This window comes from Miniopterus schreibersii, assembly GCF_964146895.1.
Source record: "Miniopterus schreibersii genome assembly, chromosome: 1".
NCBI lineage: Eukaryota > Metazoa > Chordata > Mammalia > Chiroptera > Miniopteridae > Miniopterus > Miniopterus schreibersii.
In genome coordinates, this window is record NC_138101.1 from 51,909,955 (window position 1) to 51,933,022 (window position 23,068).

At 36.1% G+C, this 23,068-nt stretch overlaps 1 protein-coding gene across 1 annotated transcript; it reads left to right on the top strand.

Annotated features, from left to right (window-relative positions):
• Positions 1-1,582: 1,582 nt before the first annotated feature.
• Positions 1,583-8,028, top strand: SPP1 (secreted phosphoprotein 1). The gene is made up of 7 exons (XM_081158223.1): positions 1,583-1,849; positions 2,934-3,001; positions 3,114-3,152; positions 4,644-4,721; positions 5,007-5,048; positions 6,162-6,485; positions 7,186-8,028. Exons 1-7 carry the CDS (start codon positions 1,699-1,701, stop codon positions 7,588-7,590), a joined length of 1,107 nt encoding a protein of 368 aa, XP_081014349.1. The 5' UTR covers positions 1,583-1,698; the 3' UTR covers positions 7,591-8,028.
• Positions 8,029-23,068: the final 15,040 nt, after the last annotated feature.

Sequence of the window (23,068 nt, forward strand, 5' to 3'; positions counted from 1 at the left end):
TTACATGGGTAATGTGTTTAAAGAGAGAGAGAAAAAGAAAAAGTTTTTAAAAGCAGAAATAAGAAGTCTGTTTTGCAACTTTATAACCTATATGTCATATTTTATAGAGATAGCTGCCATCTGAATTATGAAAATGTGTGCTTAGAACCCACAAATGAATACTATAAATTCATTTGGAATGTATACAATTTAAAAGAGACATAATTCCCCCCGTATACCAAAATGTCTATACAACCTATGGATTAGTATACTAACACTGCAAGAAACTGATTAATCCATATTTATATTAAAAGCAATATTTGGCCAATAGAAGCTGACATGTTACATAGAAGTAATAATAAGTGGGGCCATTTATCTTTAATCTTGCTTCACACACAAATCTTACAGTGAAGATATGAGGTAAACAAACAGTGCAATCTCCATTTCACAACTGAGAAAGTGAAATGAAGAGGCTGAGTACATAATCTTAAGACAATATTACATGCTTTAAACGGACTCAGAGCTCTGCTACGCCTCATTTCTGTTCCAATATTCAAACTTCATCTGTGATTTTCTTTCAAACACCCAGAAAAGCTTTAAAAATATACATTTTCTTGTTAAGTCACCAACTTCATATATCCTGAGAGAAAAACTAAAAAAAAAAAATCATTCAGAAATCTAACGCATTCCTTTGGAGGTGTGTAAAGTACACTAAAGATGTATACAATCTAAAGATCTTACATCTAGTCTCATTTCAAAGACCCATTTCATCTAAAGATGCTGCAAATCATGAAGAGTTGCTCCTCCTACATGTCAGTAGCAGTTAACACACACAGTGCTTAAAATATGCATATGCTACGTGCCAAGCATTGTTTTCCACATGCTAATTCATTTAAACCTCCCCAAAACCCCAGGAGCTAGGTAACAGAGTGTGCATGTGACAGATGAGGAAACAGGTGTAGGTCGGCTAAGGTCACGCAGCTGTTTAGCGGCCCAGCGAGCTCCGAAGCCGCTCCTGGCTCCCGAGGCAGCACCTTCACGCACTCACCCTGCTCGCAGACACTTTACCTCCGTAGCATGTAAAGCAAACCGTCTCTATTTTATGTAGCAAGTTAGCAGGTTAATCGCATCCAAACAATTCAAACAGTGTGACAAAAATCCATGTCCTTGTAGCATCATTGTAAGTCCAACTTAATGGGCAGGCCTGCGGATTTTCATGTTACTAGTGCCCTTTGTCTAAATGACAAGCTGCTGCATACATGAAGTCACAAAACCAACCTTGAGAAGTAAAGGACGGAGGGAGGGTGCCTGAGCTCCTTGTACGCCTCAACAATAGTCCTGTAGCTCTCCAATAAGTATAATGAATGGTGAGGCAAATTTAGTTGCATATGATACCTTAATCTCTATTTAAACTGGAAGAAAAAACACACATTCTATTCAATTGTATTTAGGGCTCACTTTTATTAATATTTTTTCCTTCTAATTCAGAAATTATATAGTCTTTGTAAGAACTAGTCATTTCTCCCCCTTTTTAATGGGACTCCAAGGTGCCCTTTCATGATGCTGAATGCTATTCCCATAAGTGAAAATGCCAGTTAATGACATTGTAGATAAGTAATGTTTTAACTCTGGAGTGTGTGTGTATGTGTGTGTGTTTTAACCACAAAACCAGAGGGGGAAGTGTGGGAGCAAGTGGGTTGGGCAGTGGCAAAAAACCTCATGACACATCTCTCCGCCTCCCTGTGTTGGGGGGGAATGTCTGGAGCAGCATTTAAATCCTGGGAGGTCCTGGCTGTCAGCAGCAAGGCGAGGAGACAGGAGTGCAGCACCGTCGGGACTGGACCCTCCTCTCGGCCAGCAGGAGACCAAGGTGAGCCTGCAGTTTGCTGTCTTGCTGCTGTCCTACGCATTCAGTTTCTGTTCATGGGGAAGGTCAAGTTGTGAGGAAAAAGAGTGTAACTGTAATGCTGTTAATCAGATTTAAATTGTTCTAGTCTTTTGAATAAGTGTGCCAGATACATAGCAGGTCTCCTGCAGGAAAGGTGAGTAGCTATTTTGAAAGCCAGTCAATGTAAAACTTAAAAATCCTTCCACTCAGTCCTCAAAAGAAATGAAAAAAAATGTAAAATTCGATGCCACTTCGGGATGATTATATCTGTATCATTTTAAATGGGTAAATGATTGTGAGGCATTTAACAGGAAAAAGATCTTCAGTGCTAATGTAAGCTAATGATAATGTTGCTTTTAATTAACTGATTTATACTATTTTCAAGGGAAAAAAACCTTTTCTGAATATTTTTAAAGGTTTTCTGTATTTAGCTGTTAAAATTTTCACCAAAAAAACTGTATGATGATATGTGGACTTATTATCACAAATTTAAAAAATTGTTGACTGTTTTCGATGTTTCCTTTTTTGTTTCAGATTTCTAGAATAACTTAAATAACTTTAGAAACAGCTTTATTTCACCCAAGTAGCACCTTTTTAATAATTTAAGTTAAAAATCATATTTGGAATGCATGCTGAAAAAATGGAGAAAGCAGATTTCTTTCACAGTCTTATTTTCTCTCTCTTTGTGTTTTTCTTCTCTGAAAAGTACATATTCCCATGCTACCTTATCATTTTAATTAAATTACCTTGGGTCTGTGTTTAGGTTTAGATAGCTGGCAATATCAGGTAATAATGGTGTAATCTCTGGAACCCTAAATTTAAAAGTTGAATATTGACTTGTACATTTCCTCTCTCCCTTGCCTAATAGTGAAAGGTGGAGAATAGAGGGGGCATTACAAATATTAACGCAAAAGGCCATAATATTAGAAAGAAAAGTTTTGTCTAGGGAGTAGAAAATATTCTACAGAAAATGTATTTGTGATTATTTTATGATGTGGTAGCATAATAAGCTGTTGCTGTTTTAACCTGTGAAGAGATCAGATATTCACTACAAAGTACTTTTCAGGGAAAACCACAACCATGAGAGCTGCAGTGATTTGCTTCTGCCTCTTAGGCATCGCCTACGCCCTTCCAGTGAGTACAGCTGAACCTTAAAAAAAAATTCCTCAAAATCAATGAATTGTGTGCTTCATGTGCTGGGAACACATCCCCATTGTAATCTTTCTTCATCTTTTCTGTTTCAAAGGTTAAACGTGCTGATTCTGGCAGCTCTGAGGAAAGGCAGGTAAGCATCTTTTAGGTTTAGCACATGGTTAAATTATTTATGCAATTGCTTCAGGAAGTGCTACAAACATATCTGTGCAATTTTACTTATTTTCAGAGTCAAGCCTGTTAATTTATAAGTAATTATTGACTAACTGCTTTCAACCTAGGCCAATACCAAGCATAGTACAATTTTTAATAAATATATGCTCCAGACACCAAACTAGATTTTATATATAGGAAAATAATGTTCTATGCCATTATCACTTATGTAAAATTAGTTCTATGAAGTTGTGTGACTTCTTCTTTCCACAAGTCAACATACTGTTCTAGAAGTAGAAAACTCTATCCTTTGCTTTACTTAGTGGAAGGCTAAGTTTAAAATGGGCCTCACATATTGGACAGTTCACATGACTGCAATATTCACAATATGTCCTAAGCTATTTGCCAAGAAGCCCGTTATAAAAAGAAAGTCTGTTTATGCTGTTTGTATCTATTGTGCTTGTCAGCTGACTTTAGATCACATTTCTCGAACCAAACATAAAACCAAATTAAATTCTTTATTATAATTATTTGACCAGAACCATAGCTGTACCTGTCCCTCCACAATAGGTGAAACTGTGCCAGCCAAACAACAAATGGGCATTGTCCCAAGGAGCTTGGACAAAAAGACACAGAGTTCAATTCAGATGAACAGAATAAAGGCCAATATAGAGTGGCCCGGAGTCACTGTAATTAGATTGCTTAATGAAGACACTAAGAGAGGTATTGTTGCATGTGGTTGGGTGTACAAGTAGGTGTGAGTAGGCGTGTCTGTTTTCCAACTGATTTAAGAACACAAGTATTGTTTGGCTTACAACAAACAGCCAGAAAGATTCACATTTCCTGAGAATACAGAGGTCACATTATTTGAAGCAGGAATTATTGTCTTTTTAATAAAAGAAAATATGGCACATGAAGCCATGCCAATATAAGTTATTAAATGATATTTAGGAGATAGGTGAAGAGCTCAAACTTCTAGATAGTTAGAGCTAATAGGATATATGGGAATCCTAATTAAGGGCACCTCTGCTTTAGTAGTGCTTTATCTGAGAGGAAATTTCAACTAGCAAACACAGAACAGGGAAGCACAGTGTTAAGATCAGTGTGAAGAACCACTGTGTCTGGATTTGAACCCTGGCTCTTAATTTCACTGTGGCTTCGTTTTTCCTGATCTGCAAAATGGAAACAAGAGTGACATCTATCTCATAGGGGGTTGAGAGGATTAAACGAATACATATGAATCACTTTGAAAGGGTGCCTAGCCCACAATAAGTGCAATGTAAGAATTTATTAAGTAAATCTGCAAGAAAAAATAAGTTAGAAAAGGGGTGTCTAAGGCTCTGGTTGACTTACATGCATATTATGCTGATCCATCAGTATTGGTAAAGTATAGTTGTTTTTTCAGCTTATCACTTAAAGATCCTTATGTTTCTTTTTTTAAATAATGACAAACATGCAACTTTTTTTGCAGCTTTACAAGCACCCAGATGCTGTAGCCACATGGCTAAAGCCAGACCCAGCTCAGAAGCAGAATCTCCTAGCACCACAGGTATTTTTAATTTTAATTAATTTTAAAAATTCTATTTCTTGCAATTAAAGAACAACAACAAAATAGCCACCAACCAGGCCATTTGGGCTGCTTAAGTAGATCCTTCGTGCCTGTTGGCAAACCCAAGCTTAGGACACCAACTGATCTGACATGTTGACTCTTTCCCCTTTAAGTCATTCACCAACACGGCTGAAAAATAAGACCTGCTAGGATGGAAAGGTTAACTTTTGAATAAAAAGGTTACGCATGTATGATATGCACTGATCTGTGCCTTTCCTTCTTCAGAATACTGTATCTTCTGAGGAAACTGACGACTTCAAACAAGAGGTGAGTTCTCACTTTGGGGCAAAGGCCCACCATGCCCTGAAGAGAGGAAGAAGCCACTTTCTCCTCATGACACTACCTGGGTTCAGCTCTGACAAAACTCCATGTACAAATTTTCCAGTAAACTGTCAGTCTAAAACTTGCTCAGGAAAAAAACACGTATTTACTAAATGCCAGAAATACCAGATTTCTTCAGATAAGTTTAGTGTGGCAGGAAATGTTTACTAATGTCTGTTATTTGAAATACTAAGCCTCTTACAATTGATTTAAGGTATATCTTACAGATGTCTTACCTAATGTCTGATAAGCATCTTAATTAATACCTATCAAGCCCAAGATTTTGCCTCTGGGAACGTTTCTGTTCCTAACATAATGGTTTATTTGATAACTATTATTAGGACTGTTAATTAAGGCTTTTTATCAAGACTATTAACATGAGTACTTTTTGTTAGGACTATTTATTTGCTAAGCAGAGAATAAGTTAAATTTGTTTTCCTTAAGATTCTGTTTGACTATGCTAAGAATTGCTAGCAAGAAAAGTTAGATAAGTGACCCAGTATACTTAATAATTGGAAGTTTGACAGATATTAACTGGTTAATTCAATTGACAGATCTGAGCTGCACTTTATACACATGCCAAATAGAGCCACTTTTGATGGTCCATGCTAATAGTGGCTATAGGTTTTGGTGCATGCATTATTATACGGATGCTCTGATCTCCTGAGAATTCTTGTTTCTAATACAAAAAGTAATCTCACAATTATGTATCTGTGTTTATTGTACTATTGAATTGGCATATTAAATGTATAAAGTGAACAAGAGAAAACACTGTTAGCAATATAAATATTATACTCACATATCTGACTTGAAAATATCTAGGAAAATAATTTTTTATGGGAAAGCAAGAAGAATACTTCAGTTATGCTTCCATTTGGCCTCTCATTAAGAGAAATTGGAAGATGCTCACTTGAGCTCTTAAAAGCCATTGAGTACATTGTTGTGAATACAAAGACCCTGAAACTAAACAAAAGAAAGACAGTGAAAAACTAATGCTCTTTAAAGGCTAAGGGAAATAAAAACACTTCCACTGAGTTTTCTGGCCATCTTGATTTTCAGACCCTCCCAAGTACGTCCAATGAAAGCCATGACCTCACAGATGATGTGGATGATGACGACGACAGCAACCATGTGGACAGCCAGGACTCCGCTGACTCAAATGATTCAGATGACGATGATCAAACTGATGACTCCGACAATTCTGACGAGTCTCACCATTCTGACGAATCTGATGAATTGGTCACTGATTTTCCCACTGACTTTCCCGGAACCCTCATTGTCACTCCCCCTGTCCCCACAAGAGACACATATGATGGCCGAGGTGACAGTGTGGCTTATGGACTGAAGTCAAAATCTAAGAAGTTCCACAGACCTGCAGCCCAGGTAAATCCCTTAGCAGACACATCAGATGGTTATGATTAGAGCCCAAGTCTAGGAACCAGAGTCTGAGTACATATTCACTCATTCATACACGCATCCATTCATTCAACAAGCCTTACTATTACTTTATGACCATTGAATATAAAACCTTTTTCCCTTGGTGGTTTTTCATGTTTAACTCCAAGTAATTTCTCTCTAATTTTGTCTCTCAATCACAATGCTATTTTTTCCAAATTCTAAAGTATTCATTCTACTTTTTTTTTTAGATTAAAAGGAGACTTTGGAAACAGCAATTATTTTCACAATACAATGGTCACATTTTGAAGTTAAATACCTAAGAGGAATGGTAGAGTTGCAAATTACACTGAATCTATAGTCAAAAGATCTAGATTTGATACAGAGCCACCATTCACTTTACTTTTCAACTTTCAATTCACTTTTCTTTAATGTAAAACACAGATAAGGAGACCTACCTCATAGGTTTCACCACATATATAATTGATGCACCAATTACATCAAAGGAGATGACACCTGAAAGGGCTTGGTGAAATACAAAGTAACATGCTAGTATTATTTTTTACTTCAGCCAAATTTAGACAGCTTCCAGTAAAAATTGGTCTCAAAGTTCAAGAACAGAAAAGAATTACAATGTCCCCATTCCTGGCTATCATTTAATTCTTCTTCCATTTGTGCTGTGATTCAGTATCCTGATGCTACAGAGGAGGACCTTACATCACACGTGGAAAGCAATGAGGCGGATGAAGCACACAAGGCCGTCCTTGTTGCCCAGGGCCTGCATGTGGCTTCTGACTGGGTCAGCCATGGGAGGGAGAGCCAGGAAATAAGTCTGCTGGATGACCACAGCGTGGAAACCCACAGCCTCAAGCTTCCCAAAGAATATCAGCTGAAGGCAATTGGTCAGAGCAATGAGCATTCCGATGGGATTGATAGTCCGGAAAATGTCAAAATCAGCCATGAATTCCATAGCCAAGAATTGGGTAGCTATGAAGACAAGCCGGCCTTACACCCTAAGAGTGAGGAGCAAGATAAACATCTGAAATTTCGCGTCTCTCATGAGTTAGAAAGTGCATCAACTGAGGTCAATTAAAAAAAGGAAGATATAATTTCCTGCTTTTGGTTAAAAGGAAAAAATACATTATAGTGAGGTGGGACAGAATATGAAATGCTTATTTCTCAGCTTAATTGGTGAATGTATATGTATGTGAATCTGGAAACAGGTAATGTTTTTTATCAATAGTTTAGTGTGTGGCTTCATGTAACAATTTGTAAACTAAAAGCTTCAGGGTTTAGTCTATGTTCTTTCTATATAAGAACTAACACTGCATTTTAATGTTTGCTATTCTTTTGTGAATAGAAATTCACGTAGAAGCAAACAGCATACCTTTTGCAGAACTAAAAATAATTTTACACAATTATAAGAGAGAATATAAAATTTTGTCCCTACAATCTTTTGTTTTTCAAATTAGTGTACATTTTGTTGTGATTATTTTTGTGTGAATAAATCTTTTATCTCGAATGCAATGAGAGTTTGGTGGTATCAATTACTCTTCTCTTTATTTGGTTTCCCACACTTGCCCAACAATTAACAGGTGTAATGCTTTTAATAAATATGCTGGATTCCATAGAGAGCAATCTCAGAATTGCTGCCTCAACTGTACGGTTTCAGGCAGAGCTAAGTTCCTAGCCAAGGAAACAGGAGCCACGTGGGGGTGAAAAATCAGCCAGCACTTCTCCAACCACACAGGGCTCTACAGTCTGCTTCCACCCAGTGAAGGCACCTTTTTGTAATTTTTACAAAGCTGATCTAAAAGATGATGAAAGCCTAGATTCAGTCACAAAAGAATCTTATTGTTTACCATCACTCTCCATTCATTTCCTCAGTAAATACAGTGCTTTTGTGTTCTTGGTTGAAAACCTGGGTAGGTTCCACAGCTATTCAGATCACTCATCAAAAATAAATAGTCCCTTGTAATGGAAAAAAAATGTTAATGCTGTTTCAGGTAATAATGAAATTTCTCAATTTCATTCAAAATGAAAAGTTTTGGAAACCTGAAGCAGAGCGAGCATCTTTATTTCCTTGTCTCATCCCTCTGCTCTTTCTAAAACTAGAAATTCCATTTGGAACATTTAAATTTTTCTATTAAACAACTTTCGGAACAAATGGGGAAAATTTTAATTGTGTAATATCTAAAAATGAGTCATCATGAAAATGAAATCAATAGAGTAGTCACAGAAAATCCATAACCTTAATTCTTGCAGCAACAATGAAAATAAATAAATAAACGAATGAAAATGAATAAATTAAGCTCCCATCTTAAAAATTAGAAAAGACCAACAAAGTAAAGCAAAAGTGCAAGGAAGGAAAAACAAGGTTGAAAGCAAAAAGAATGAGGTAGAAAACAGAAAAAAATAGTAGAAACTAATAAATCAAAATGCTGATTCTTTGTGGGGGAAAAAAAAGGAAAGAAATCAACAAAATAGATAAGTCACTATCTAACCCAATAAAGGGAAAAAGGCAGAAAACACAAATAAGAACTAAAAACAAGGAGATAACCAACGAAGTTGAGGAAATTTTAAAAATTGAAAGATACGACTTTGCAAAACAATACAAAACTAATGGAAAAGCTAAATGAATTGTATTATTTTCTAGGAAAATGCAATTTACTAAAATTGACCTTGCTACACATGAAAGCATACACATATTTCTATAGAGAAAAGACAAAATATGATCAAAGAACTAACTATAAATAATAGACCCAAATGATTTTACAGGGGAATTCTGTCAAACTTTCAATGACCAGATAGTCCCAATACCATTTAAATTATAGCAGAGAAGGCAGACAAAACTATAAAGCATTCTCACTCATGATTTGCAATGAAAAAGTCTTGAATAAAATGCCAGCAAACAGAATTGAAAGTATAGAGAATACATAATAATCAAGGGGGAGGGGTACTCTTAGACAATGATGCTTTAATATTAGCAAATTCACTCCTATTAGTCATTATATAGTTAGATTAAGGAGAAAAATGTCCTTTGATTAGGTCTATAGATGATTAAAAAGGGCTTTGCATTAATCAGCTATTACTGTAAAAATAATGAGTAACAAACATCCCCAATATCTCAGTGGATTATAACATCAAATATTTTTCTTTTTCTCAATCACTAGTCTGTGGGTTGGCAGGGTGGTTGTGCTGCAGGCTGTAGGATGGATTCAGGTCTGCTCCATAGGTCTTTCTATCTGGGACCAGCAACTACCCAGGGAATGTTTTCCTGATGAAAGAGGCAGAAACACAAGAGGGGTGAGCAGAAATATAATACTTTGGGTTAAGAACTGACACACTGCCACTTTTGATCATATCCCATTGTTCAAGGCAAGTCACAGGGTCAACCCCCGCCCCCCACCAGTGAATCATGAGAGAGGAAAGAAAGAAGAAAGAATTGTGAGCAAATAATAAAATGTAGCACAGCCTTTGACAAATTTCAACAGTCATTCTTAAGTTTATAAAAATAAAATAAAAATTAAGGAATACTTCCTTAATATGATGAAATATTTTATACCTCAGCTCGTAAGCCAGCATCACACTTAATGGAGAAACTTTAAAGAAATTCCCATTAAACTCAAGAACACAACAAGTCTGTCTTATATCTCCAATCATAACCATTTAGATGTATAAGAATTAAGAAAGAATTAAATTACATATTTATGTACATTATATAATACTGCACCTAGAATATAGAGAATCAGTACTAAAAATAACAACTAACAAGTTCTATAGGGTAGCATGATATAAAAATTACCTAAAAACATATACACAAAAAATACAAGCAGTAACCATTTAAAAGGTATAATGTCATTTAATATAGAAAAAAATTAAAATAAAATACTTCACAGAAAATGTGCCAAAACTATATTAGAAAATCTGTGAAACACTCCTGTGTTTTTCTCATATAGGACAATTTAACACCATAAAGATGGCAATTCTCCCCCAAGTAACATATAAATGTACTGTGATTCCAATGAAAATAAAAGTTTTACCTAGAGCTATGCAAGCTAATTCCAAAGTTCATATGGAAAAATAAACATATAATAATATGAAGGAAAATCTTGAAAAATACAAGCAATAAGGGAGGACCAGCCCTCGCAATATTAAATCAGACTATAAAGCCTCTCTAATAAAAAATACTGTGGGACTGGCAAATGAATAGAGAGACTGGAAGAGAATATAGGTTCAGAAATAGACCCAAGTACATATGGGAATTGCTATATGGCATCTAAGATCACTAGGAAGAAGAAGGGCTTTTAAATAAATGATGCTGAGTGACTGGATATCCACTCAGTAAAAGATAAAATTGGATCCATAACTCATATCATACATTCTAATAAACCATAGATATAAATTTTAAAAGAAACTATAAAAATATTAAACAAACACATGAGGGAGTTAATTTGGGTGTGGGGATAGCTTTTCTATGAGGAGACTCGACCCATATCACCTGCTATAGACTAAAATTCATTTGTTAAAACCTAATGCCAAAAAAAACCCCAAAACAATGAAAACCTAATGCCCAATGTAAGGGTATTTGGAGCTAGGGCCTTTGGGAAGTGATTAGGTCATGAGGATGGAGTCCTCATGAATAGGATTACTGTCCTTATAAGAGAGGCCCCTAGAGTCTGTAGCCCCTTCTACCATGGGAGTTCACAGGAAGAAGATGGCCATCTGTGAACCAAAGAGCAGGCCCTCACCAGACATCTAATCTACTGAGGCCTTAATCTTGAACTTCACAGCCTCCAGAACTATGAGAAGTAAATGTTTCTTATTTAAAAGGTACCCAGTCTTTTGGTAATTGTATTATAGTAACCCAAACAGACTAAGACACCACCATCCTCATAGTCATCATTAGTCAAGAGCAGCAGCCCCTTGGTTCCCCATGTATTTGCTTTAATTGGCACTTCATCACAACCAACCACAGGCAGCAGCTTTATTAATTGTGTTGTCCCTGCATGCCAAAGAATACAAGCATTTCATTTCCCATTGGCAAGTGGCTCAGCACTGTACTCAAATCCAAAGGCATGACCAAGTCAATCCAGAAATTGTGCATTTAAATGCTGATACCATTCAAAGACCTCTCCCTGTACTCTCTCAGTCAGGCTTCAGTTAGAAGAAGGGACACACACCAATAACCTGAATAGAAAAAATTTAACCTGGAGAGTATTATGCTAAGTGAAATAAGCCATGCAGAGAAAGACAAATATCATATGTTCTCGCTTATATGTGGAATCTAATGAACAAAATAAACTTAGGAACAAAACAGACCAGAGACATTGAAGCATGCAACAAATTGATATATAGTGTGGGGGTGGGCGCGGGGGCTTAACCAAAGAACTTATATGCATATATGCATAACCCATGGACACAAACAATAGTATGGTGAAAGCCTGGGAAGGGGACTGGAGGAGAGTAGAGGGGGCCAATGGGGAGGAAAAGGAGTGGGGGGCATCTGTAAAACTTTCAACAAGAAAAATAAATTTTAAAAAAATAAATAAAAGACATCACGCAAACTTAAAAAAAAAAAAAAAGAATTATTAACAAATACGGAGTTAACCAGAGGAGAGGGGAATCTTAAAAATATTGTTGGACTGAGAGTACCCAAATAAGGAACAACTTGGAAAGAGGGGCCTTTTCCCAAAGCTAAGACTCAAACTTCATAGGAGAAGCTGTAGCTGCAGCACAGAGGATGGCAGAGAAGTTTGCTGTGTTATCCTGGGTGGGAGCTGGTCCGTAGCTGGTGGGTTGAAGTTGGCAAATAGGTCACTTCCCACAGGAGTGCCAGTAGACTGAGGTTGGCAAGCAGGAAACCGTGGGCCATGACTGCTGAGCAGGAAACTGCCTGCCAGGTGCCAGCAAAACTAGCCAGGGAGTGAGCACTGCTGAATGTTCTGCATACACATCACTGGCAGCTGCTCCAGAGGTGCAAGAGAGGACACACAGCAGCACCAGAAGCCTGTTCCCTTCAGTGTCCCTCCAGTGCCCTCTACTGTCAAAGCTTGCCAGGTGCCAGCTGGCAAAGGAAGCATGTTTACAGTGTCCAACTCCAGCATCACAAAGCCGGGCAGACGCAACAGATTCTGAGTGAGAGAGCAGTAAAGTGAAAGTGTCACAGGCTCTGGGGAAAAGGCTGATTCCTGTCCTTGGACAAAATGAGTAAAAAATGAGCCTGGAAAATCTCTTTAAGGATAGAATGCAAGGAAGCACTGAAAAACAAAATGAGGTCATAGCCAAGGGACCAAAGAGATTTGAAGGGGACTTCCATTGGTCAAAATTGGAGTAACTGGAGAATAAAAAGAATGGCAGCAATGGATTATACCAAATTGATTTTTTTAAATTTCATGACTATTTAGTGATACTATAAGAGAAAAGAGAGCTTAAAAGAATTATCTTCTTTACAGATGAATGCCCACTGATAACAAATGTAGACAAAATAATAAAATTAGAAAATCGTTTTTCAATTCACAGTGTCATACTAATTCAGGAAATAATCACTAATGAATGTTAAAATCATTGCACAAAAGGTTATTGGGAATAGGATATTTATCTGATCTCAGCATACCTCCCATAAATTACTAATTCCAAAGGAAGAAGATGCCTTTAACTAGAGAAGTTGGCTCCACTAATGGGAATGCTAGATATGTGCCTCTAATGTGATGCAATAAGAAAATTGCAACATCACCTATGAAACATTTTTTTAAACAAATGTTTAACAGAATAAATTGTAAGAAAGCAAACAAAACTAGAATTTGAGCTACTCTATGATAAAACTGACCTGAACTTTCAAAAAAGTAGGACTGACAGATAAAATACAAGACACTGAGTTAAATCTGAATTTCAGATGAGCAACAAATCATCTTTTAGTATAAGCATGAGGCATATTATACTGAAAGTTGATTCACTGTTTATCTGATGCTCAAATTAACTGAGCATCCATTCTATTTTCTAAATCTGTCATTCCTACAAAAAAAGTCAATGTAATGAAAAAAAAGGGGGGAGGGGTGGAAGGAGATACTATTCTACATTAAAAGCCTAAATAGGCATAACCAAGGGCAAAACATAAGCTTTGATTGGCTCCTGATTGAAAAAGAAACAAAACTATAGAACACATTTGGGGGACAGTTATGGTAATTTGAAAGTACATGGTATGTTAGATGATATTGTAGAACTATTGTTAATTTTTTTTAGGTGTGATGATTGTGTCATGTTTGTGAAAGTGAATGTCCTTATTCTTAAGAGATGTACAATAAAATATTTAGGAATGCATCTGAAAAAACCTGCCAAAAAAAATCTTAAGAAGAACAAATCTGGAGGCATCATACTTCCTGGTATCAGACTATATTACAAGGCCATAGTAATCAAAACAGTATGGTATCTGTAAAAACAGATACATAGACCAATGAAACATAATTTGGAGCCCAGAAATAAATCCCTGCATATATTGTCAACTAATCTTTGACAAGGGCACTAAGAATAGTCAATGGGGAAAGAACAGCCTCTTCAAAAAAATGATGTTGGGAAAACTAGATGTTCACATGCAAAAGAAGTAACTGGACCCTTATATTACACCACACACAAATAGTGTGCATTATACAGTGTTGGTGGAAATGTAATTGGCATAGCCTTTATAGAAAATAGTATGAAGCTTTCTCAAAAAGTTAAAAATAGAACTTTCATATGATCCAACAATCCCACTTCTGGATATATATCCAAAGGAAATGAACTCAAGATCTCAAAGGGACATCTGTACTCCCATGTGCATTGCAGCACACTCATAATAGCCAAGATATGGAAACAACTTAAGTTGAATGGAAAAAGAAAATGTTGGATATATATAATGGAATATAATTCAGCCACAAAAAAGAAGGAAATCCTACCATTTACAATAAAATGGATGAAATCAGAGGACATTATGCTAAGTGAAATAAGACAGACACAGGAAGACAAATGCTATATTATCTCACTTATATGTGGAATCTAAGTAACCTTGCATATGGTGATGACTTTTTAGGTATGGCACCATAGAGTAGGACAATGGTTGCCAGGACTGGGGTGTGACAGAAATGGGGAGATGTTAGTCAGGGGTACAAACTTTTGGTTATAATATAGATATAGGTATAGAATAAGCATGTAAAAGATATTCTACATCATGTCATCAGGAAAATGCAAATTAAAAGTTCTGGGAGATGTATTGTACAATATGGTGGTTATAGTTAATAATACTGTATTGTATACTTAAAATTTGGTAAGAGAGTAGATCTTAAGTGTTCTCACCACACACACAAAGAAAGATGTCTATGTGGGGTGATGGACGTGTTAACTTGCTTGTGGTAATCATTTCACAATGTATATGTAATTAAATTCCCACATGCTACAACTTTTAAAAACTCACATCATACAACCTAATTATATAGAATTTGTATTTGTAAATCATACCACAATAAAACCTGGGGGAAAAACCCAAATGTAAATAGATGTAGTCCCTCTGTTCAAAGACAGATTCATATAATGGTAAAAAATAATAATAATAAATCCTACACTATTTTTTGTTTCTCTTTGCTTTGTGTGCTTCCCTTATTTACAGATTAAAATCTTTCCAAGAATTGTAATATTACTGTTAAAAAAGTAAAGTTAAAGCAAATAGCATGCAGTGGATCAAAGAGTTTATTCCATATTGTTAAAGATATAACTATTATGAGCCATTAGGCACCAAATAACAGGGCAATAAAATAGTATGTATAAATATTACAATCACAAATAATTGATGAAAACATAATAATAACAAAAAAAACCTAGGTGATCTTGCATATGGTGATGACTTTTCAGGCATAACACCAAAGGTATAATCCATGAAAGGATAAATTTGTAAGCAGGGCTTAATTAAAGTTAAAAACTTCTACTTTGCAAAAGGAGTTGAAAACGTTTTGCATATGTCAATGGATAAATAAACTGTGGTATATTCAGACAACAGAACATTATTCAGCACTAAAAAGAAATGAGTTATCAGGCCATGAAAATACATAAAAAAAACTTAAATGTATATTTCTAAGTGGAAGAAGCCAATCACAAAAGGCTACATTCTGTATGTTTCCAAGTATATAACATTCTGGGAAAAGCAAAACTACGAAGACAGTAAAAAGACCAGTGTTTCTAAGGGTTGGGGCAAGGGAGAGATAAATTGGCAGAGCACAGAGGACTTTCAAGGAAGAGAAAATATTCTGTATATACTATAATAATAGATCTATGTCATTATACATTTGTCCAAACCCTTAGAGTATAGAACACCAAGAGTAAATTCTACAAATTCAAAATGGATAAAAAACTTAAATGTAAGTCGTGAAACCATAAAAATCCTGGAAGAAATCATAGGCAATAAAATCACATACATCTCACGTAGTGGCATTTTCATTGATTCATCTCCTAGGGCAAGAGAAACAAAGGAAAAAATAAATAATGGGACTACATCAAACTAAAAAGCTTCTGCACAGCAAAAGAAAACATCCCCAAAATACAAACAGACCCCACGGTATGAGAGAACATATTTTCCAAGGATATATCTGAAAAGGGGTTAATTTCCAAAATATACAAAGAACTCATACAACACAACAAGAGAAAGTCAAGGAATCCAATTAAAAAATGGGTAAAGGACCTGAATAGACACTTCTCCAAAGTGGACATACAGATGGCCAAGAGACATATGAAAAAATGCTCAACATCAACAGTCATCAGAGAGATGCAAATTAAAACCACAGTGAGGTATCACTTCACACCTGTCAGAATGGCTCCATCAACAAATCAACAAACGACATGTGCTGGCGAGGGTGTGGAGAAAGGGGAGCCCTGGTGCACTGCTGGTGGGAATGCAGACTGGGGCAGCCACTATGGAAAACAGTTTGGAGGTTCTCAAAAAATTAAAAATGGAGCTGCCTTTTGATCCAGTGATCCCACTCCTAGGAATGTATCCTAAGAGTCCTGAAACACTAATTTGAAAGAATATATGCGCCCCTATGTTCATAGCAGCACTATTTGCAACAGCCAAGATCTGGAAGCAGCCCAAGTGCCCATCAGTAGATGAGTGGATAAAAAAGATGTGGGACATTTACACCATAGAATACTACATGGCCATATCTTTTGTGACCTAGTGATTACTATGCTAAGTGAAATAAGTCAGTCAGTGAGAGACAAATATCATATGATCTCATTTATATGTGGAATATAATGAGCAAAAAATAAACTAATAAACAAAATGGAAACAGAGACATGGATACATGGAATAGACTGACAGCTATTAGAAGGGAAGGGGGTGGGGGGACCAGATGAAAGAACATGAAGGGATTAGCCAAAGAACATGTGTGCATAACCCATAGACACAGACAATAGTGTGGTGATGGCCAGAGGGAAGGGGGTGAAGGTGGGGGTAGGGAGTAGGTGTGCAAAGGGTAGGGGGGAATGGGGACCTTTGTAATAGTGTAAACAATAAAAATAAAGTAAAAAAAATAAAAGTTTCTGTATGTTTATGAAAAAATATATTTTTTAAAGAATTACTATTTGTCACTGCCAATGTTTGAAAACCATTCTTCATAAACTTGGACTGGTTTTTGTATTTGCTTAAACTAAGTGGGTAATTCTGTCCCTGTTGCTCCATCAGCGCCAAGAACGGATATCCTTTAAAAATAATTTTAACTTAAAAAAAAATTGAAAAAGATCAAATAAAACATATGACCATGGAGAAATGAAAAGGGAGCTAGCAGAATTCACAGGAGGAATTAAGGATTTAAAATACATAATTAGAGAAATAAAAAGCCACATTTGAGACTACAAAAACACAAAAGATACAGTAACATGGAGGGCAGGATTTATAAAACTCCTTTTAAGAACAAAAATAGAAAATGGCAAAAAGAAAAATCATTAGAAAGGAGGTAATACAGACACCAAGCACAGTATCTCTGGCATATGCATAATTGGTATTCCTAAACTAAGAGGACAAAACAAATGAAACAGAGTATTTCAAAATTATTTTTTAAAACTTTCCTAAAATAAATGAAGAATTGAATTTGCAGATTAAATTTGTACAATACTTCCCAGAAAAATCATTATGTAGAATGATCAACACAAAGTTGTTTCCAGGAGCAGGATAATAAAAAAACTCACTGGCCAGGTAATTTAGGGGCAGAAAAATCAAGTCATCTGCTGTGGCTGAGAGAAAAAGGCTGGGTTTAATCTGACCTCCCATTTCTCCATAGCAACATTTAATGACAGAGGAAGGTGGAGGGATTTTTCCAGAATCCTGAAAACAAGAAAAAAAAATTATGCCAAAAAAGATTAAGCCAAATGCCCAGCCCGTTTGTTTTATGCTTATGGCAAAAGAAGACATTCTCAGTTTTGTTCAGATTCTGGGAATCGTGAGGCACTAATGAGTCCTTCTTCAAAAACAACAACTTTTTAATAAAAAAAAATCTATCCCAAAAGAAATGAATCAAAAGAAAGAACTCAGCAGAAGGGAATACATGTTTTAAAATACTGGTAATGAGTATTGAATATATTTAAATAAATAACAAAATATTATATTTATTATTTAAGAAAAATGTGTTTATAAACTTTAACAAGGTAAAATTTATTATTGATTTAAAAAAGTGTTTGTTGGTAGAGAATATACATTTGCTAATATCCTTATCTTTCAGAAGAAGAGCCAAAGACTACTGAAAAACTTGATGAATCAAATGTAATGCTTGCTTCACTTTAAAAATTGACAGTTGATATTAAAATTTATATTTGTAGATAATTTCTAAACATCATTCAGACAGAAATCCAACATACCTTATTAATGCTCTGATAAACTCATGAGTGGCCCTTTATGGGTCACACCAAAGTAAGGAAGTGACCAGAAAGAGTCATTAAATAAAATTAAACAGTTTTACAAATTTAAAATATCTTACGTGGCCAATGAGCAAGAGTGTGAGGAAAGCTACTGTAACCAAAGTAGGATGGTATTAGGAAAAGATTAAACACATAAATCAAAGGGACAAAATAGAGCATCCAGAAGTAAACTCACACATATATGGTCAATTGAGTTTCAACAATGGTGCAAAGATGATTAAATAGAGAAAGGGTAGTCTTTTCAACTAATGGTGCTGGCACAACTGGATATCCACATGCAAAAAAAAAAAGGGAAAAAAAAAAGAAGATAAAACCTCAGTCCATATCTTACACCAAATACAAAATTATCTCAAAATGGATTATATGCCCAAATGTAAAACCTGAAATTACTATACTTCTAGAAGCAAATATAGGAGAAAATGTTCATGGCATTGGGTGAAGCAAAGCTTTCTAAAATACGATATCAAAAGCACAATCCACAAAAGAAAAAGTTCATAAATTGCACTGTATCAAAATTATAAACTTCTACTATTAAAAAAATACTCAAGAGAATAAAAAAATTTTTGGTAATTTTCCAATTACAGTTTACATTCAATATTATTTTGTATTGATTTCAGGTGTATAGCATAGTGGCTAGACAATCATATACTTTATGACATGTTCCCCCTGATATTTCCAATACCAGACTGACACTATACATAGTTATTACAATATTATTGATTATATTTCCTACGCTGTACTTTACATCCCCATGATTATTTTGTAACTACCAAGCTGTACTTCTCAATCCCTTCACCTAAAAAGACATTTTAAAAAGGCCCTTTGGAATATTATTTGAATCAAAGGTTTCAAAGTTGTAATTTAATAATATTAAAAAGAAAAAGTAGGGTTCATCATTCCCCAAAGTCTCTAATCTCCTAACCCTTTCAGAGTGGAGGGGCTAAACTATCCACCCTAGATGCCTTAGTCAGTCTACTCAGCTCACACCAGAGGCCCAATCATGTGTTAATATAGCATCTAAGGCATATTACTAACACAACTATTACAGTCTATATGATCCACATCTACTCAAATCTATTTCAATTGCAAGGGACAGAAACTCTAACTAAAATAAATTAATTAAAAAGTAACTTCTTTGGCTAATGAAGTCCAAGGGTAGCTCTAACTTCAATTAGTGATGTCATCACAACAGAATCCTTAGGAGTTAGGCTCTTATTTAAACAATAACAACAAAACCTTCCCAGATACCAAACAGAGCTTATTGGGAAATTGCTTTATCTATGTATAGCTTATCTTTGCAAGCTAATTACAAGCTTCTTACAGACCTGGGCAACTTCTTTTGCACCCTAATCATATCTAAAATTGGTTAGATGGATATTGAACAGGTATTATGTAAAGTCTGGTAGATCTGGGGATGATGTCTCATTCACGTTGGCATCAAAGGGCATTTAAAAAAAATTTTTTATATCCTTTTGGAAAATCTGGGCTAGAGAAAGTACAATTGTATTCAAAGTTTTTGAACGACTATATCCAAGCAGTATTAGTGAATAAATTTGAGTTGGTTAAAAAAAAAAAGCCTCAAACAGTATTCCAAAGAGCTCTGTTCTTGGCCCTACATTATTTAAAAAAATTAAACTTGGATAAAGATATAGGTGATAAATATCATAACTTCATCTAACAAAACTAGGATATGATAAATGATAAACATGTATTTCACAATGTTCTTAAAATAGTTTGGTCATCCAAACATTACCACTGGCTAAATTTTGGTGTACTTCTAGTCTTCACATTTTACCTACTTTTTTGTATATATATTGTTGGCTCCACTTTTCCCCTGAGCATCAAAGTTCTGGCTGCCAGCTTGTCTAGACTTACATCCTTACAACTCCAAATCTAGTGGGAAGAAAAGCTTTCCTTTTCCAACAACTCAGAAAAAAAAAATGACTGTCCTGATTTCCATTGAACAAAACCAGATTCCAAGCCTGTTCATAAATACCATTCGCAGAGGCCAACTTGACATGATGTTCTGGTTGGCCAGCTCTGAGTTCCACGCTCACCACCTGGAAGCGAGTGGCGGTGTCGTCAGCCACATCTGAAGAGTGGAGTAGAATGGGAAAGGGTGGGTCCCCAAGAAGAATGGAGTCAGAGTGGGAAAGGGTGGGTACCCAAGAAAATTTCGCTGATGAGCTGCTAAACAACAAACCACAGAAGCCAGGTCTCTGCCCTCTAGGCACTTACATTCTTCTCAGAAAAATAACAATGTTAACAAATATTTTCAGTATGAGGTGGTAAATGCTGTAATAAAGGTTACAGGGTAGAGGGGCAAGTAAATTCAATCTGGGGGGTAGGATAATGGCTAAGAGAGTCCCCAGAAAGACATGATGCCTAAGTCTAGAAAGATTCATAAATCTTTACGAGGTATAGAAGAGGGCTCTGGAGTGACGTAAGGATGTTCCCAGATATCCTTGACTTACAAGATTAGGTTCCCTTGAAGGTAGGACTCATGTCTTATCTTTGCCTCCCTAGGATCTAAAATGGTGCCTGGAGACTACTGAACACTCTATGAATTTATTAATATTCCCTCATCATCGCTTCAACAGAAATTCTGTGGGAATTTGGAAGGTCGATATTGAACCTCACTGTTCAGAGAAGGAAACTGAGATAGAGAAACTAGGTCATCAGAATCACAGTGCCAGCCAACCAAGGGCCACAGGAACCCTCACAGAGGCAGGGACACATCCAAACCAAACTCCAGACATGAAGAACAGCATAAATCTTAGCCTCGTATTATTACAGCAGGAGAGTGAGAAATAAAGTAAAAGTTTTAGTATGATTAGCAGTTCTTATAAAGCCCCAAACACCAAATTTTCCTCTAATAATTTCAGATGTCAAGTGGTAAAACATTATTTTACAATGTCCTTGAATAAATAAGGACTGGGGGGAAAAATGATAGGGAAACATGTTTATTTGGGTGGGTTGCTAAGCAACACCACACATGCCAGAGACTCCTTCCCAAGGTGGAATCTGCGAGACCAACTGGTTCTTCAGCCCAGGTCTACTTCATTGGTTGACACTGGAAAATAAAAGCAAACAGGAAACAAACATGCAATTCTAATAATACAGAAGTCAGCCGTGTGGAGAATACTAAGTATTAAATAAGACTGGGCTATTTTTAAAGTTGTCTTTAAAAATAGCTTTTCTGCCCGGCCGGGAGCAGTTGAGCGTCGACCTAGGATCCAGGCAATCGGGGTTCAATTCCCGGTCAGGGCACATGCCCGGGTTGCGAGCTCAATCAATGGCTGTCTCATCATTGATGTTTCTCTCTCTCTCCCCCTCTCCCTTCCTCTCTCTGAAATCAATAAAGATATATTAAAAAAAAAAAAAAAAAAGATTTAAATAAAAATAGCTTTTCTGAGTGTCCACAGTGGCACTGAGACTAAGAGGTGGGGTTTCTATAGCATGTCCCCAGAAGGACCCACCACACAGATGAAATAAAGCCAAATTGCACCCATGCTGTTATCTATCCCACAAGGTGTTTCAGGCCCTATAGATTATTGAAATCTGTGCTGTGGCAATATGATTGTGGCAACTGGACGATGAAAAATATGAGTTTGTACATCTCACCTATCTAAGAAGGGAAAACTTAGCATAAGAAATAGTTTTAAGATGAATATTAAAGGAAGGAATTCTGTGGATAGGGAGCCTCAAGGCCTGCTTCAGCAAAAGCGAGGAGCTCTGAAGGGGGGAAAAAAACATGTCAAGGTAAAAGTACAAAAGAGAACATTAGTAAGCCAGAAAAAATCAATAGGTATTTGAGCATGAAACATATTGGGTGGTTGGTTTTATAAACACTAAGACTGAAATTAGTAGTGAAACTCTTGAAATGTAAGGTTTAGGACACAATGGACCAAATTATATTACACAGGTATTGCTGTGAATTTTTTAAAATTTATGTTTATTGTTAAAAGTATTACATATGTCCCTCTTTCCCTCCCCCCATTAATTCTCTCAACCCTGTACCCCTCCCTCCAGGCCTCCACCCCACTATTTTCTGTGTCCCTGGGTTATGCATATATATTCTTATGTTAATCTCTCCCCACCCACCAAACCCTTCCCTCTGAGACTGATCAGTCTGTTCCATCCTTCTATGTCTCTGGATCTACTTTGTTCATCAGTTTATTTTGTTCATTAGATTCCACATCTGAGTAAGATCATGTGACACTTGTCTTTCTCTGACTCACTTATTTCACTTAGCATAATACTCTCCAGGTCCCACCATGCTGTCTCAAAGGGAAAGGGATCTTTCATTTTTATAGCTGCATAGTATTCCATTGTGTAAATGTCTGAGATGATGCTTGATATGATTTCAATCTTTTTGAACTAGTAGAGACTTGCTTTGTGTCCTAACATGTGGTTTATCTTTGAGAATGTTCCATGTGCACTTCAGGAGAATGTATATTCTGCAACTTTGGAATGGAATGTTCTGTAAATGTCAATTAAATCCATCTGATCTAGTGTGTCATTCAGAGTCACTGTTTCCTTGTTGATTTTTTTATCTGGAAGATCTATCCAGTAAACTCAGTGGGGTGTTAAAGTCCCCTACTATGACTGTATTGCTGTCCATCTCTCCTTTAAAGTCC

What these genes read in the sequence shown, in the direction of transcription:
- SPP1 (XM_081158223.1), top strand. Translation starts at nt 1,699, where the DNA reads ATGACACATCTCTCCGCCTCCCTGTGTTGGGGGGGAATGTCTGGAGCA. An exon ending in TCGGCCAGCAGGAGACCAAG is followed by an intron (nt 1,850 to 2,933) that starts GTGAGCCTGCAG and finishes AGTACTTTTCAG; the next exon opens with GGAAAACCACAACCATGAGA. An exon ending in TCCACAGACCTGCAGCCCAG is followed by an intron (nt 6,486 to 7,185) that starts GTAAATCCCTTA and finishes GCTGTGATTCAG; the next exon opens with TATCCTGATGCTACAGAGGA.